The sequence below is a fragment of the Martes martes genome, assembly GCF_963455335.1.
Source record: "Martes martes genome assembly, chromosome: 10".
NCBI classification, from domain to species: Eukaryota; Metazoa; Chordata; class Mammalia; order Carnivora; family Mustelidae; genus Martes; species Martes martes.
In genome coordinates this window covers 30,743,189-30,760,344 of record NC_137898.1, presented here as the reverse complement: position 1 = coordinate 30,760,344, position 17,156 = coordinate 30,743,189, and the positions used below count along the sequence as shown (strand labels likewise).

Here is a 17,156-nt window from a genome sequence, read left to right as displayed (position 1 = left end):
AGTCAGTCTTATGATAGTATAAATAATATAATGCAATTACAATGATATAAAATAGTAGTGGTTTTATAAGTCTTTGGTTAGTTGGCTTACAAATTCCTGGAAATATCCTTAAGAAAACAGAAATAGCAAACCTTTTGAGCTTATAGAAAATTTCCGGTTAATTTTTATTAAAACTTGTAGAGAAAGAAAAAACCGTATATTGTGTATCAAAGTGAATATTATAACTTTGGATTTGGACTCAAATGAAAATCTTTTTCTCTACTCTATAAAATGTTATTAGGTTCTTATATTAAATCAAAGGTATATAAATGTTTGCATAGCAACTTAGTCCATAAATGTGAATTGTTGGGCAACTCCTTCGGGTCCCCTTCCTCCTTGGGAGCTTTGTACTATCACTTTGCTATCACACAATAAACCTTACTTTGGTGCCCATCAAAAAAAAAATGTGAATTGTTATGATAAATGTGTATCTTTAGACAGACTTGACTTACCTAATGCCAGAAATCCTAGACCATGTTAATAGTGAACAAAATTGTGATACAGTAAAAATTCAGCTGTACTAGTTTCTCATAAAAGGAAGAAATTTAATTTGGTAAGGGAACTAGGCCACAAACAATAAGATATAATGAAGAAGCTAAAATAAAAAACATTTCATGGCACCTATACATTCAGATCCTAGAAATTTGAACTATGCTGTGTGATTTCTTCAGAACCTGAAGGGAGATATAATCATTCAGGGCCCAACATGACCATTTTTGTCTTCATCTTAAATGAACATGTTAATGTCTGGACATTAGAGATAGTTAATACGTTGCAACAATTTGAATCACAAAATAATTTGCTTTGACAGATGTATTTGGGGTTTTTTCCACCTGGTTTTCTTTTAAAAAATTTTTTAATTCCAGTGTAGTTGACATACAGTATTATATGTGTTTCAGGTGCACAAAGTGATTAGACATTTATGTACCTAATGAAATGTTTACCATGACAAGCGTAGTTACCATCTGTCCCTATACAGAGTTATTGCAGTATTACTGACTATATTCCCTATGCTGTTCCAGTCATCCCTGAGACTTAGTTATTTGTTTTATATATTTTATTTTTTGAGAGAGAAAGAGTGTGTGGTTGAGGGGCAGGGCAGAGGGAGTGGGAGAGAGAATCCCAAGCAGGCTCCACACCCAGTGCAAGCCCATTCCAGGGCTCAATCCCAGAACCCTGAGACCATGACCTGAGCCCACATCAAGAGTCCGATGTCTCACCAACTGAGCCACCCAGTGCCTGTGGAAGTTTGTGCTTCTTAATCCCCTTCACCTATTTTGCCCCTTCGCCAACCTCCCCTCTCCTTGGACAGCTACCAGTTCTCTATGGCCTATTTCTGTTTTTTGATTGGTTTGTTTTTAAATGTCACATATAAGCAAAATACGGTATTTGTCTTTCTCTTATTTCACTTAGCATAACATCCTCTTGGTCCACCCATGTTGTTGCAAATGGGAAGATATCATTTTTATGGCTGAATATTTTGTGTAAATATACATACCACATCTTTTTCCATTTATCTGTGGATAGACATTTAGGTTACTTCCATATCTTGACTTTTGTAAATAATGCTGCAATAAACATAGGGGTGCATATCTCTTTTTGAATTTAGTGTTTTAGTTTTCTTTGGGTAAATACCCAGAAGTAGAATTACTATATTGTATGATATTTCTTGTCATAGATAGCCATTACGAGATTAGACTAGAAACTGTCATTACTAGATTGTATAATATTTTTAATTTCTTGAGGAACCTCCATACTGTTTTCCACAGTGGCTATACTGTGCATGAGGGTTCCCTTTTCTCCATGTCCTTGCCAACATTGGTTATTTCTTGTCTTTTTAATTCTAGCCATGTTGACTGGTGTGAGGTGACAATCTCATTGTGATTTTGGTATGCATTTCCCTGATGATTAGTGATGTGGAGCATCTTTTCATATGTCTGTTGGCCATTAATATGTCTTTGGGAAAGTGTCTATTCAGGTCCTCTGTTCATTGATTTTTTTTTTTTTTTTTTTTTTGGTGTTGAGTTTATGAGTTCTTTATATATTTTGGGTATTAACCCCTTATTGGATATGTCATTTGCAGATATCTTATAAGTCAGTAAGTTGCCTTTTTGTTTTGTTGATCATTTCCTTTGCTGTGCAAAAGCTTGCTAGTTTGATATAGTCCCAGTTGTTTATTTTTGCTTTTGTTTCCATTGCCTAAGGAGACAGATCCAGAAAAATATTGCTAAGGCTGATGTCCAGAAGTTTACTGCCTTTGTTTTCTTTCAGGAGTTTTATGGTTTCGTGTCTTAATATTTAGGTCGTTAATATATTTGAGTTTATTTTTATGTATGACCTAAGAAAGTGGTCCAGTTTCATTCTTTTGCATGTAGCTATACAGATGTATTTCTTCTAAAAGAAAAATGTTCCAAGAAAATACTGGAGGTGGGAAAAGTTAGATCTGAAAATTTTGTCTTTGTTCAAAGGAAAGGTCAGTAATGCAGGTGATGACAGAAATAAAAAAGGAAAATGATGAAATGGAATTTTGGAATTGTGTCCAACCCAGGCCTCGGTGTCTCTTGTTATGAACATAGCCAAGCATATGCCACATCACCATCACATTTCATTTATTTCCTGACAGAACAACAGACGGAAACTCTTCATAGCCTTGACTTTGGCATCGTTTTTCTTGGGCATCTGTTACAAATGCCAAAATCTGTCTCTTTTTGTGTGAATAATGTTTGGAACTGATAGACTGATTTTGAATATGCTCCACCACACCACTGGCCAGGAAATACCATACTAGTCTTCATTTCATCTTCTTGGTGAAAGGAAAAACACCTGTTTAACCAACTTTAGTGTATCATTTGTATAAAATAGGATTGTTTTGGTAAAGATCATTAAAGCTATATGGAACAGTTAAAACAAATTTACTTATCTCAAGAAATCATACCTGTTTTAACAATAACTTGTTGGTACAAAGTACCAATTGTACTTCCTTTACACTAATTATAAGTTAAGGGCTCTGCTCGAAACATAATTTCGTTCCTTTGATTCACTTGATTCATTTTAACGAGGGGCTTAGTTTTATAGCTGGGGGCAGGGTTAAGGGAACCAAAAAAGGATAATGAGACTTCAAATGAGTTGTAGCTGTATGAAGCCACATCCAGGCCCAAGAAGGGGCTTACAAGTTATTGGAGCCCAGAAGCTATGGTTGTAGAGGGACGCAGCTTGACTGGAATCATGGTTGTGATGGAGAGATTGGACAAATAATACTTGGGCTCTTCTGCCTTCTGATGTTCTGCAGAACCCACTTCTAGTGGCCCTAAAGAGCCTACGTGACACAGTGAATAGCAGTTACCTGTGCTCATTTACAGATGAGCAAATTAAGTTTCAAAGAAGCTATGCGTTGCCCAAAGTTTCCTTAGAGATAAGCCCTTTGATTCTTCCAGCTCTTTTTTTTAAATTAACTGCTTTATTGAGATTTAATTTACACACCATAAAATTCTCCTGTATTGTGTACAGTGATTTTTAGTACATTTACATCACCACAGTATCCTCACCATCTAATCTTCAAACCTTGTTACCTCAGAAAGAGACCTTGTGCCCATTTATAATCACTTCTCATTCTCACCCATAGCCCTGGGCATTCATCTATTTTCTGTCTCTTTAGAGTTGCCTTTTCTGGGCATTTCCTATAAGTAAAATAATAGAATGCCTGTTCTTTTGTGTTTGGATTTTGTGACTAAGCATGATGTTTCAGAGAATCATCCACGTTGTAGCGTGTATCATTGCTGTAAGTGCTTGTAGTGGAGTAATATTCCTCTGCACAGATGGACTCATTTTGTTTATCCATTCACTAGTTGGTATGTATTTGGTTGTTTTCACTTTTTGGCTTTTGCAGATAATGCAGCTGTGAACATTTGCATAAAAGTATTTGAACATATGTTTCATTTTCCTTGGGCAGATACCTAGTAGTGGAATTGTTGAGTCTTTATGGTAATTCTGTGTTTAACATTTTGAAGAACTGCTAAATTGTTTTCCAAAGTGGCTGCACCATTTTACATTCCCACCAACAACATATGAGGGTTCTAGTTTCTCCACATCCTTGTCCACCCCTCTGCATGCATGTGCATGCTCTCTCTCTCTTTCAAAGAAAAGAAAAGACCTGAGCTGAGATCAAGAGTCAGATGCCTAACTGACTGAGCCACTCAGGGGCTGATTATTCTTGTACTTCATGTTTTTGTTTTTAATTCTCAGACTATGATTAGCTAAAATAAAGTATTTATAAAATACTTGACATTAGATATGAGTGGGACAGGCATGCTAGAGTTCCACAGACAAAGCTAATTATATGAACTCCATGTGATTTATCTCTGTACTCAATTTTGAAAACAGATTTTATGCTAAAGAATACCGTATGATAAATGAGGTAAAAATATTTAACTTGACTCAGAATATAAATTAATACAAAGAACATTATGCTTGGGGAGCCTGGGTGGCTCAGTGGGTTGAAGCCTCTGCCTTCGGCTCAGGTCATGATCCCAAGGTCCTGGGATCGAGCCCCGCATCAGGCTCTCTGCTCCACTGGGAGCCTGCTTTCTCCTCTCTCTGCCTGCCTCTCTGCCTGCTTGTGATCTCTGTCTGTCAAATAAATAAATAAAATCTTTAAAAAAAAAAACAAAGAACATTATGCTTCATAAATAGGAAAATGCAGACTCTGCAAGATTACATGTTTTACTGAAAGTCTTCTAATGTTGTTTGCAGAATCAGAACTGAAATTGGGGCCTCCTAACTTCCAATCCAGGGTTTTTAATGTTTCTCAACTATGAAAAGTTTAAAACCATATTTTTAAAGCTTAAAGAGAATTTTGTTTTTATTATACCAGCATATCTATATCTTCAGTGGCCACATTCTTTTAACACAGATAAGAGAGTAATAAGACTACTTAAGGTGGGGGTGACTGGTGGTACAGTCCATTGAGCGTCTGACTCTTGGTTTGGCTTAGCTCCTGATCTCAGGGTCCTGGGATCAAGTCCTGTGTTGGGCTCCCTGCTCAGTGCAGACTCCCCACCTCTTCCTCTGCCCCTCCCCACCATGCTCTCTCTCTAAAGTAAATAAATAAATCTTTAAAAAATAAATAGGACTACATAAGGCAAAACCATTCATTCAGTGCTTAAGTAACTTATTACTTGTATGCAAGTACTGGCTTGTTTCCCTGGGATTTAACATATTTCATGGAACTTTTGCTAATTGATTTTAAAACTTGGAATGTGTTTCTTAACTACCATGGACATAGAGTATGCTACCCAAGGAGTAGATTTGTATGTTATGACTATCAGGATATAAACCATAAGATAGCTTATTCTCAGTAATATATTAAAAAACATTTTTTTCCTTATGATCATATACCATCACTGCACAAACTATAATTTCGATGAGATTTTTTTGCCTCCGGTTTCTCATTTGCCTTAAAACTTAATTTTCTTTCCTAAACTTATTAGATTAAAATTAAGAAGCGTAGGGGCACATGGTGGCTTAGTCAGTTAAGCATCTGACTCTTGGTTTTGGCTTGGGTCATGGTCTCAGGGTCACGAGATGGAGGCCTGCGTGGGACTGGACGCTGGGAGTGGAGCCTACTTGAGATTCTGTCTCCCTCTACCTCTTCTCCCCTCCTCTCTCTCTCCCCTTCTCAAAAAATTAAACAAAAATTAAAAATTAAATTAAGAAGCTTAGGGAGAAAATGTTCAGACTTAAGGTAGAGGGTAGTAACTGAATAATTAATCTTTTGGTTCGTTTTAATTTTTAGGAAAATATCCATTTTTTAATTTGGCATTTAAGTGACAGCAACTGAAGGAAGATGATACTACCCCCTGCAAAATCCTGATCCTTCTTATCTTCAGTACAGAATCTATGCTACTTTGAGTGTGTGGAGAGGGGATAGAGGATTACAGTTTTATGCTAGGCTGGGAATATGAAGATTAAAACAATTGTGACTCTTATCTCTTGGCTCCTTTCTCTTTTCTAGGCCTTTAGCTTGTGTAATTTTTGGAGTATGTTATGGAGATAGTATAAGTTCTCTGTCCTTCTCCCTACCACCCATCCAGGCCTTTGGGGGCTAGGATAGATTATAGCAGGGTAGGTCCTATATTAAATAAATGAACATTTATTCAAAGGAGATCTTACATTGGCTCAAATATGAGAATTTGTTGACCATGTTTTGATTTTTTTTTCCAGGATGATCTTTTTTTTTTTTTTTTTTTTTTTTTTCTTTTTTTTGAGTTGGCTTTTGTGGGGCTCTGGCTGGTTGAGTCAGTAGAGCATGTGACTCTTGATCTCGGAGTTGGAGTCGTGAATTCAAGCCCCACATTAGGCATAGAGATTACTTTAAAAATCTCGAAAAAAGATTTTTTTTAAACTTAAAAAATCTGGGGTGCCTGGGTGGCTCAGTCATTGGGCATCTGCCTTTGGCTCAGGTCACAGTCCTGGCTTCCTGGGATCGAGCCGCATATCAGGCTCCCTGCTCGGTGAGAGGCCTGCTTCTCCCTCTCCCACTCCCCCTGCTTCTACTCACTTTCTCCCTGTGTCTTTCTCTGTCAAATAAATAAATAAATAAGATCTTTTTTAAAAAATAAATAAACTTTAAAAATTTGGCTTTTGTTTAAAAAAGTAACAGTGTCATGGCACCTGGCTGGCTCAGTTGGAAGAGTGTGTGACTTTTTTTTTTTTTTTAAGATTATTCATTTTTTAGAGAGAGAGAGTGTGAACATGAATGCGGGAGGGACAAAGGGAGAGACTCCACAAGCAGACTCCCTGCCAAGGCACAGAGTATACCACTGGGCTCAATCCTGGACCCTGAGGCCATGACTTGAGCCAAAATCAGGACTTGGACACTCAACCAACTGAGCCACTCAGGCACCCAAGCAAGTGACTCTGAATCTTGGGGTCGTGAGTTCTAGGCCCCATATTGGGTATAGAGATTAGTATTAAAAAAACAAACAAACAAACTCCCCAAAACCATAAAGTAAACTTTAAAAAAATTTTTTTTTAAATAATGTCAACAAACCAGTGACTATCAGATTTTTATAAGGGTTAAAATTTTCCAGCTTTGGCCATTAGGAGCCCTTCCATTTCCCGTTGGATTTATAGGTGTTCACAATGGTTAGATAAGCTATCTAGCTGATCTCCTGCTACCCGATGTCGTCTCAGCCTGCTACTTCTCCGCCATCTTGACTCCTCCCCCATTAGGAGCCCTTCCAGTTGGCTTCTCTGTCCCCTTGACATGCCATTATTGTTTTTATTTATTTATTTATTTTTTACTCCTTGACATGCCCTTGTAAATGTAGGGGTTTTCCCCATCTGTCTGTCTGTCTTTTTTTTTTTTTTTTTTTCCCTGAACACTTTCTTACTTTCTGGTACTATAGGATGCTCCAGATTCGTTTCTTCTGTATTTCCTGCCCCAGTACTAGAATGACCCGTTTCTTCAAGGAGCACTGCTTATGGTATTAGGAATCCTTATCTGGGAAAGAAGTATGCTCTTGGTATCTGGGGAGTCTTCATTTCAAAGTCTGTCAGCTGACAGAACAAGGAAATATATGTGTGTGGATTGTTTTACTTTTTAAATTTTTAAAAAGATTTTATTTGTTTGAGAGAAAGAGCACACAAATGGGGAGGGGCAGAGGGAGAGGGAGAGGCAGACTACCTGCTGAGCCCAAAGCCCAACACACGGCTCTATCCCAGGACCCGGGGATCACAACCTGAGCCCAAAGGCAGATGCTTAACCCACCTGAGCCACACAGGCACCCCTAAAATGTTTTGATATAAAGCATGATTGCTATGATTATTTGAAAAGTAGATAAAATGGTAGAAATATATATTTTTTTAAAGATTTTATTTGACAGACGGAGATCACAAGTAGGCAGAGAAGCAAGCAGAGAGAGAGGAGGAAGCAGGCTTCCTGCTGAGCAGAGAGCCCGATAGGAATATTTTAAAAGCAACATCTGGGTATTTGGTTTTTTATTAAAGAATTTCAAATTATATTCAAAATGAGTAGCAAAAGAATAAAGTTAGACTCCTGCCTTACACTTTGTACAACAATTAATTCAAAATGGGGGTGTCTGCGCGGCTCAGTCGGTTCAAGTGTCTCAACTGTTTATTTCGCTCAGGTCATGATCTCAGGGTCATGGTATTGAGCCCTCCATTGGGCTCCCTATTTGGCAGGGGTCTGCTTGAGGATGTTCTCCTCCTGTCCCTTGCATGTTCTCTCTCTCTCAATTAAATAAATCTTTTTTTTTTTTTAAGATTGTATTTATTTGACAGAGAGAGTGTACAAGCAGGGAGTGGCAGGCAGAGGGAGAGGAGAAGCAGGCTTCCCGCTGAGCAGGAAGGCTGATGGGGAACTCGATAGCAGGACCTTGGGATCATGATCTGAACCAAAGATAAATTTTTAACCAACTAAACCACCCAGGCACCCCCACAAACAAATAAATCTTTTAAAAAGAAAAAAGATGTTCAACATCATTAGGTAAATGCAAATCAAAGCCAAAATGAGGTACCATTTCATACCTACCAGGATGGCTGTTTATAATGAAAACACAGGCTGTAAGAAGTATGAGTGAAGTTGTTGGGAAATTGAAACCCTTAACCATTGCTTGTGGGAATGTAAAATGGTACAGTCATTTTGTTGACCATTCTTCAAAATGTTGAACAAGTTTGAGTTGTCATACGATTAAGAATTATACTCCTAGGTATCTACCCAAGAGAAAACATACATCCACAGAAAAACTTGTTCACTTATGTTCTAGCGGCATAATTCGTAATAGCCAAACAGTGGAAACAACCCAAATGTCCATCAACTTATAAATGGCTAAACAAAATGTATGTATATCTGTACAGTGGGATATTGTTCAGCCATAAGATGAAATGAAGTACTGTTATATCCATTTTGTAACATGGATGAACCTTGCAAATGTTAAACTAAGTGAACAAAGTCACAAAAGGCCCACATAATATGATTCCATTTTTGTGAAATGTTTTGAGTTGGCAAATACAGAGACAGAAAGTATATTAGTGATTGCCTGGGGCTGGATGGAGGGGGCTATGCAGAGTGATATTAATGGGTACAGGTTTATTTTTGAGGCAGTGAGAATGCTGTAAAATTAAGTTACGGTTCTGGTTGCATAATTCTGACTATTCTAAAAATGCACTGATCTGTACACTTTAAAAGGATGATCTTTAAGGTATGTGAATTACATATCAATAAAGCTGTAATTAAAAAAACATTTAGAACAAAATAAGAAAAATGAGAAACTTAGGGATAAATTTAACAAAATACTAGCAAGAATAATGCACTAAACTTTACAAAAGACTGCTGAGAGAAATTAAAGACCTAAATAAATAGACATACTCATGGATTAGAACACTCAGTACTTTAAAAGTGGTAGTTTTCCCTAAATTGATGTGTAGATTCAGTGCAGTGTTTTTTGTAGAAATTGACAAGCTGTCTGTAAAATTTGTATGAGAATACCTGGCATAGCCAAAATAATTTTGAAGAACAAAATTGGAAGTTTTGTACAACCTGAATGAGTCATTTATCAGGCTGTTACTGGCCTAAGAACAGACATATTAATGTAGCAAAGTAGTTAAGAGAACCACAAATATATGGCTAGTTGATTTTTTTAAAAGATGCCATGGCAATTTTACAGGTAAAAAATAGTTTGGTTTTTTTTTTCAAAATATAGTACTGGGACAATTGCATACCCAAATTTTTAAAAATGAATCCCAAGCCTTACCAGACACCATGTACAAAAAATTAATTCCAAATGAATCATAGACCTAAATGGAAAAAGTAATACTCTAAAACTTCCAGAAGGAATCGGAAGAGAAAAATCTTGGAGCTATTAGAGTAGGCAAAGATCTCTCACCAACAGCAAAAATACAATCCATAGGGGTGCCTGGCTGGCTCAGTCAGTTGAGCATGCGACTTTTGATCTTGGGGTTGTAAGTTGGAGCCCTGGGTTAGGTGTAGAGGTTACTTAAAAATAAAATCTTTTAAAAAATGGTTCTGTTCTTCTAACTACATTTTTTTAAATATTTTATTTATTTATTTAACAGACAGAGATCACAAGTAGGCAGAGAGAGAGGAAGGGGAGCAGGCTCCCCACTGAGCAGCGAGCCCAATGTGGGGCTCGATCCCAGAACCCTGAGATCATGACCTGAGCCAAAGGGCAGAGGCTTTTTAACCCACTGAGCCACCCTGGTGCCCCTAACTACATTGTTATAAGGATAAAAGCCACAGAGTGGGAGAAAATATTTGCAAAACATACATTTCACACGGATTTGATTCTAGAATATATAGGCAAAACCTAAAACTCAATAATAAGGAAACTAATACCCCCCCCAAAATAGGCAAAAGATTTGAGTATTTCACCAAAGAAGATTTCTGCATGGTAGATAAGCAAATGATGCTCGTCATTGTTATTTCTTAAGGAAATCCAGATTAAAACCACAGTGAAGGAGGCACCTGGGGGGCACAGGCGGTTGAGCAGCTGACTCTTGGTTTTGGCTCAGGTCATGATCTCAGGGTTGTGAGATTGAGCCATGGAGCCCTGCATTCAGCATGGAGTCTGCCTAGGATATTCTCTCTCTCTCTCTCTCTCTCTGCCCCTCCCCCCTCAAATAAATGTTGGGGAAAAAAACACAACGAGATACCACTGCACACTAATTAGAGTGGTTAAAAATTTTAAAAAAGAAAGAAACAACTTACAAATTGGGAATACTTAGTGCCAGTGAGGATGCAGTCACTAGACCACACATGCATTACTGGGTGAATGCAAAAGGGATAGCCACTTTGGAAAATAGGCAGTTTCTCTAAAGTTCAACATTACCAAGTAACTCAGCCATCCCCCCATATATTTAGTCAAGTGAAATGAAACCTTATGTTCACACAGAAACTTATGCACAGGTTTATGGCACCTTTATTCATAATTGCTAAAAAACAGGAAAGAACCCAAAGATCCTTAAACCGTTAATGGATTTAAAACAAGCACTAACCTCTGATGCGTCCATATAACAGAATGCTGCTCAGCTATAAAATGTAATAAATTACTGTTATAAATAAAAAATGGATGAATCTCAGACATTAAGCTAATTGAAAGTAGCCAGACACAAAAGGCTACATATTAAATGGTTATATTCATTTGACATTTTGGAAAAGGCAAAACTGTAAGGGCAGAGAATAGATCCTTGGGAGATGGTAGGAAGAGTTCACTACCAAGGGGCATGGGGGCAATCTTTTGTAATGATGGGACTGTTCTCTCCCTTAGTTTTTGCAGTGTTTATGTACTTGGCCAAACTAGAAACGGTGAATTTTATTGTACACAAATTATGCCTTAATTTTTGAAGTTTTTTTTTTTTTTTAAGATTTTATTTATTTGACAGAGATCACAAGTAGGCAGAGAGGCAGGCAGAGAGAGAGGGGGAAGCAGGCTCCCTGCCGAGCAGAGAGCCCGATGTGGGGCTCGATCCCAGGACCCTGGGATCATGACCTGAGCTGAAGGCAGAGGCTTTAACCCACTGAGCCACCCAGGCACCCCTTAACTTTTGAAGTTTAAAAAATGAATCTTAGGGCGCCTGGGTGGCTCAGTGGGTTAAAGCCTCTGCCTTCAGCTCAGGTCATGATCCCAGGGTCCTGGGATCGAGCCCCACATCGGGCTCTCTGCTCGGCAGGGAGCCTGCTTCCCCCTCTCTCTCTGCCTGCCTCTCTGCCTACTTGTGATCTCTGTCTGTCAAATAAATAAATAAATAAAATCTTTTTAAAAAATAAATAAATAAATAAAAGTACTGACTTTATAGGAAAAAATATAATCAGGTTGATAAAAAATTAAAACCTTGTTAGTCAAACTGAGAAGCAGAGAGTGGGATGGTGGTCCAGAGGCTAGGGGAAGGGGGAGATGGGGAGTAGCTCAAAGGATACAAAGTTTCGATTATTTAACATGAATAAGCTCTAGAGATCTGCTGTAGGACATCTTGCCTGTAACACAGTAATGTATCCCATGCTTTGTTAAGTGGGGAGATCTCATCTTAAATGCTCTTACTGCAATAAAATTGATGAAAGCTTTTTATTTAAAGACACTAAAAAATAAAAAAGCAACCCATTAGATTGGAAGGAAACATTCACAGTACATATATCTGACAAAAAATGTGGATCCAGAATATAAGAAAAACTCTTACGATCCAATAGGAGAGCTAGCTAAACCTGCTTTTTTTAAAGGCAAAAAATTGGCAGACTTTACCAGAGGAGCTGAAAGAATAGCCTGTTGGCAGATAAAAACATGCAAATTAAACCACGTTGAGATACGACTGTATCTACCTAGAATCACTAAAATTAAACAGACTGATGGGGTGCCTGGGTGGCACAGTCGGTTAAGTGGCTGACTCTTGGTGTTGGCTCAGATCGTGATCTCAGGGTCGTGGGATTGAACCCTGTGTCGGGCTCCATGCTGAGCGCAGAATCAGCTTGAGATTCTCCCTCTCTCTCTTCCCTCCCACTCAGTTTCTCTTTCTCTCTCTCTCTCTCAAATAAATGAATAAATCTTTTTTAAAAAGGAAGACTGAAAACATGTCACAACAAGGATGTAAAGCAAAAATGAAATGTTGATTCATTATTGATGGTAATGTAAAATGGTACATGCACCTATTTTATGACCCTGTAATTCCACTCCTAGATATTTAACTTAAGAGAAATGAAAACATACGTCCATGGAAGACTTGTATACTAATGTTCCTAGCAGGGAATATAGTCAGTAATACTGTAATAACATTGTATGGTGACAAAAGGTAACTACATGTGTCATGGTAAGCATTTCATAATGTGTATAATTGTTGAAACATGGTGTTGTATACCTGAAACTAATATTATATGTCAACTCTATGTCAGTTTTCAAGTCTACAGTGGTATATTTTTGAAGTGTAAGACCTATGGATTTTTGAAAAATATGAAAATTTTAAGTGTAGGTATCATGTATATGCGAGGGAGAAAAGGGAGAAAGCCCATTCCTATTTTATAGAAGAAGACTACCTTTTAAATATTAAAAGAATGATGTAATTAGAAAGCTACCATTTCCAATCTCCAGTGTGATAATTAGTAGATGATGTCTGAAACCTTTGGCTGTTGGGCATAAGATATTTACAGTCTTAAAGTAACACCTCACAATTGCATTTCAAAGGATAAAGAATAACAACATGGAGCGATCTGACAGATGTGCCTTATCCCCTTCAAGTTTAGCATCACCAGTCATGAGACAGACAGACAGATGTGTGCATCCTCACATGGTGCAGTAAGAAGTATAAAATCTCACTTGTGTACTTCTAATGAGGAATCAATCAGACAGACCCAGAATTTGGGATAGTCTACATCCAACTAACTTGGATTCCTCAACAACAACAACAAGTCTGTGCCATGAAATCAAGACAAAAGGGACCTGGGAATAGAGGCACTGTTCTCAATTTAGAGACATAACCAAGTGCAGTTCTTGAATTTTTATTGGATTCTGCATAGAAGGAGCTTTAAAATCCCACACATTTTGGCAACAATCGGGAAATTGGAATATGACCTCATGTCTATTAATGATTATTGGCTATATAGAAGAATGCTTAATTCCTAGGAGATATAGCTGAAGTATTTAAAGATGCGGTATCATGTCTGCAAGTTATTTTCATGTGGTTTAATAAAAAAGAAGTGTGTGTTTATATCTGTTTATAAAGAAATAAAACGCAGATAACACAATGTTAATTAAGATTATTGAGTCTTAAGTAATGGATGTAAGACTATTTCAATTTTTCTGTGGGTTTAAAATATTCAAAGTAAATATCAAGGGCAAAAAAAAATCTTGTTTTAAATTACTCTCAAAATGTCCAACTTTGAATTTTCTAGGTGAGTTATTTTAATTATCAATTAATTCAAGTTATCTGATACTCCATAGAATGTTAGAATTAGAGGGACTTAAGAGATTATCTTGTCTAGTCCTTCATTCACACAGATAAGAAATTTAGTCTGTCATTAATTCAGTCTCTTACTGAAATCACACGGGAAGCCCGTGGTAGAGCTCTGACAATGAACTCAGCTATCCTGTTTTCCACGATACTGCTCTTCACACTATACCCTGTCACTGCTCTCCCAGTTAAAGGAAGTAAAGTTGAATTGAGGAAAATACTATGCATCATTTCTCTTCCTAGTATATTGTCAATATATTTTCCTCATTTTGACAGTGTTGTCAGACTCTGTTTGCTCTATTGATGTGTAGGTCAGGATTTAGTCCAAGTCTTCCGCTAGTTTTGATAATTGCTCTCCTAGAGATATTTTGATACTGTTGTTCGAGCTCTGTGTTTTCAGTCACTTGTTTTTTGTTATCCTTTAGTTTAAGCTATGACGAAGGACATCCCTCACACTCTGAAGCCGATCTCCTTCAGAGACAGACTTTTGCGGCCCCTCATCAGCTTCCTGGATATGCTACCACACCTCAGCCAACTGGTAAAAATGCTCTCATAAAATGAATCTGGCTACATTTAGTGATTAAGAAGAAAAATCAGTTTTCACATATTGGGTTAGGAATGTGAGCTGGACATCACGGAGCCGTGGGAAAAGTGAAAATGAAAATGAAATCAAAAGCTTTGTCTTTTACTGATAAAGAGTATCTATAATTGGTGGAGAGATCTTTTTTCATAGATCTTTGTGGATTTTAAATTTTGACTGTACTTGGTCAAACTATAGTATCTGTTTGCTATTTCAAAACAGTTTAGGATTGTAGAGCTTTTGGCCTCAGATTTCTGCGATTCTTTTTAAAATAAGAAATAATAATTTGATATTAATACATATTTTTACTTGATGATATATTTTATCTTCAAATGTAGGTCTTTCTGGAATATTTGATACTAGTGTGAACAGTGCCAGCACTAACACTAAAGAATCTTCAGTGATGAATTTTCTCTCTGCTGTTGAATCCCGAACTGCTCAGGCTGCTTCTTCAGGAACTACTCTTTTACCACAATTCAGGGCTCCATCCTGGCAGACAGGTGATTCTTTGTTTTCAGAATTTTTAAATCCAGAAGAAATACTGATAAAAATATACTTCTTATGGCCTTGTCACTGTATAGTGGCTGAGAAGTGAACTTTAAAACCCAGAATTTGTCACAGTTTTACATTGGACAGAATTCCAGTTTATCACTCTGATGAAAACTAACAAGTTAAAGAAGGTAATGATTAAATATGAACCCTAGATATAAAGTTCTTACCTGGTCATTTAAGTGGTTACTTGGCTACTTAATAGAAGCAAGCATTCAGTTTCTTTTATTTTTCCATTTCAGCTCTATTGAGGTCTAATTGACGTAGAAAATTGTAAGATGTTTAAAGTGTGCATTGTGGTGATTTGCTATGCATTACATTGTGAAAGAAATCCGCCTCTATCTGGTGACTTAACACAACGATCACCTCACATATTCATCTTTTTTGGGTTTTTGGTGAACAAGTTCATTTATCTTTGTGACTTCAGGCTGAGTAGGAAGTATAGTAAAAAAACAATTTTGGGACTGATTTCATCATTAGAGTTATGTAAAGTTATCCAGAATTGAATGGATAATGTCACTATTTAGTAAAGGCCATTATAGGCTGATATTATTGTATTTTCCCTATTTATATATACATTCCATTTTCAACTATTTCTCCCCCAAGATTATTTGTATGTGTTTTTACTTTTTTCAAAGAATGAGCAATATCATAGCATATTTGAGGAGCTATTTTAAAGTTTTAGTGATAGGAAATAATACTTTATCATTGTTATAAATTCCATTAATAGAGCCTTTTTTTGGTGTGCTTTAGCAATGTTTTTTCCTGCTTCCAAGGAGATCATTAATGTTTTAGTGTGACATAAAAGAGAATATTATAAAACAAAGAAGTTTCATTTTTTGCTTCCTGGAATAATTGCACATTATATATTACATATATTTAGTTAGACTTTCTATTCTAATTTCTATAATAATGTTTTATTTTATTTTAAAGATTTTATTTATTTATTTGACAGACCGAGATCACAAGCAGGCAGAGAGGCAGGCAGAGAGAGAGGAGGAAGCAGCCTCCCCGCTGAGCAGAGAGCCCGATGCAGGGCTCGATCCCAGGACCCTGAGATCATGACCTGAGCTGAAGGCAGAGCCTTTAAACCCACCCAGGCGCCCTGATAATATTATTTTAAACATATATTTTAAATGTTACTCATTCTTTCAAGTTTAACTGTATTATTTTCTGTCTTCATAGTACTAATACTTTTTTGACATTTAATGGGAAGAAGTGAGAGAAGAAGGTTTTTGAAAGGGCCAGAGAATCTTTTTTTTTCCCTATTTTTCTAAATAAAAAGATTTTAATGACAGTTCACTAAAAAAAATGTAAACAATAAAAAGGCCTACAAAAGGGAAGGTGATAGTTCCTTATAATAGTTCCACTTTTGTAGAGAAGAGTTAACAGTTGGTATTTACTCTTCTTTGATATCTTTGTATATTAAAATATACATATCCACTTAAAAAATACATATACAGTATTTGTAGCAATAGTATTAATCAGTTATGCCATAATTATTTGGTCAGTCTTGTGCTGATGGACATATGGGTTTCTATATATTAGCACACACAATAACTATAAAGAGTAATTTGTGTGCACAAATATCTTTGTGTCCACTTATTTCCACAGAATAAATTTCTAGAAGTAGGACTTTTAGATCATAAGGGTAAATGTTATCTTTTGCTACATGTGGCTAAAATGCTTTCCTGAAATGTTGATAAATCTCTTCTTGACAATACTAATTTCTGATCAGCCTTTTATGATAAGCATACATCTATTATCATTGGAATTTGTTCCTAGGAAGTCAAAACTTGAAATCCAAGATATTTTTAAGTGTGTGTGTGTGTATTTAAGAGTTTTATTTATTAGAGAATGCATGGGGTGAGGGGGGAGGCAGAGAAAGCGGGCAAGAGAGAATATCCAGCAGACTTTCTTCTGATCAAGGAGCCCGTCACAAGGCTCAGTTCCACGACCCTGAGATCACGACCTGAGCCAAAATCAAGTTGGACGCCTAACCAGCTGAGCCACC

At 36.9% G+C, this 17,156-nt stretch overlaps 1 protein-coding gene across 3 annotated transcripts in view; it reads left to right on the top strand.

Annotated features, from left to right (window-relative positions):
* The window catches only part of QSER1 (glutamine and serine rich 1), a gene marked incomplete at its 5' end in the record, with an annotated part of 97,561 nt that overhangs the window by 17,900 nt on the left and 62,505 nt on the right, over window positions 1-17,156 (top strand). For all 3 annotated transcript variants that reach the window (XM_080815790.1, XM_080815789.1, XM_080815791.1), the window contains 2 exons: window positions 14,439-14,551; window positions 14,932-15,093. In XM_080815790.1, the coding sequence (XP_080671916.1) occupies window positions 14,439-14,551; window positions 14,932-15,093 (275 nt within the window). The remainder of the gene's footprint in view (window positions 1-14,438; window positions 14,552-14,931; window positions 15,094-17,156) is intronic.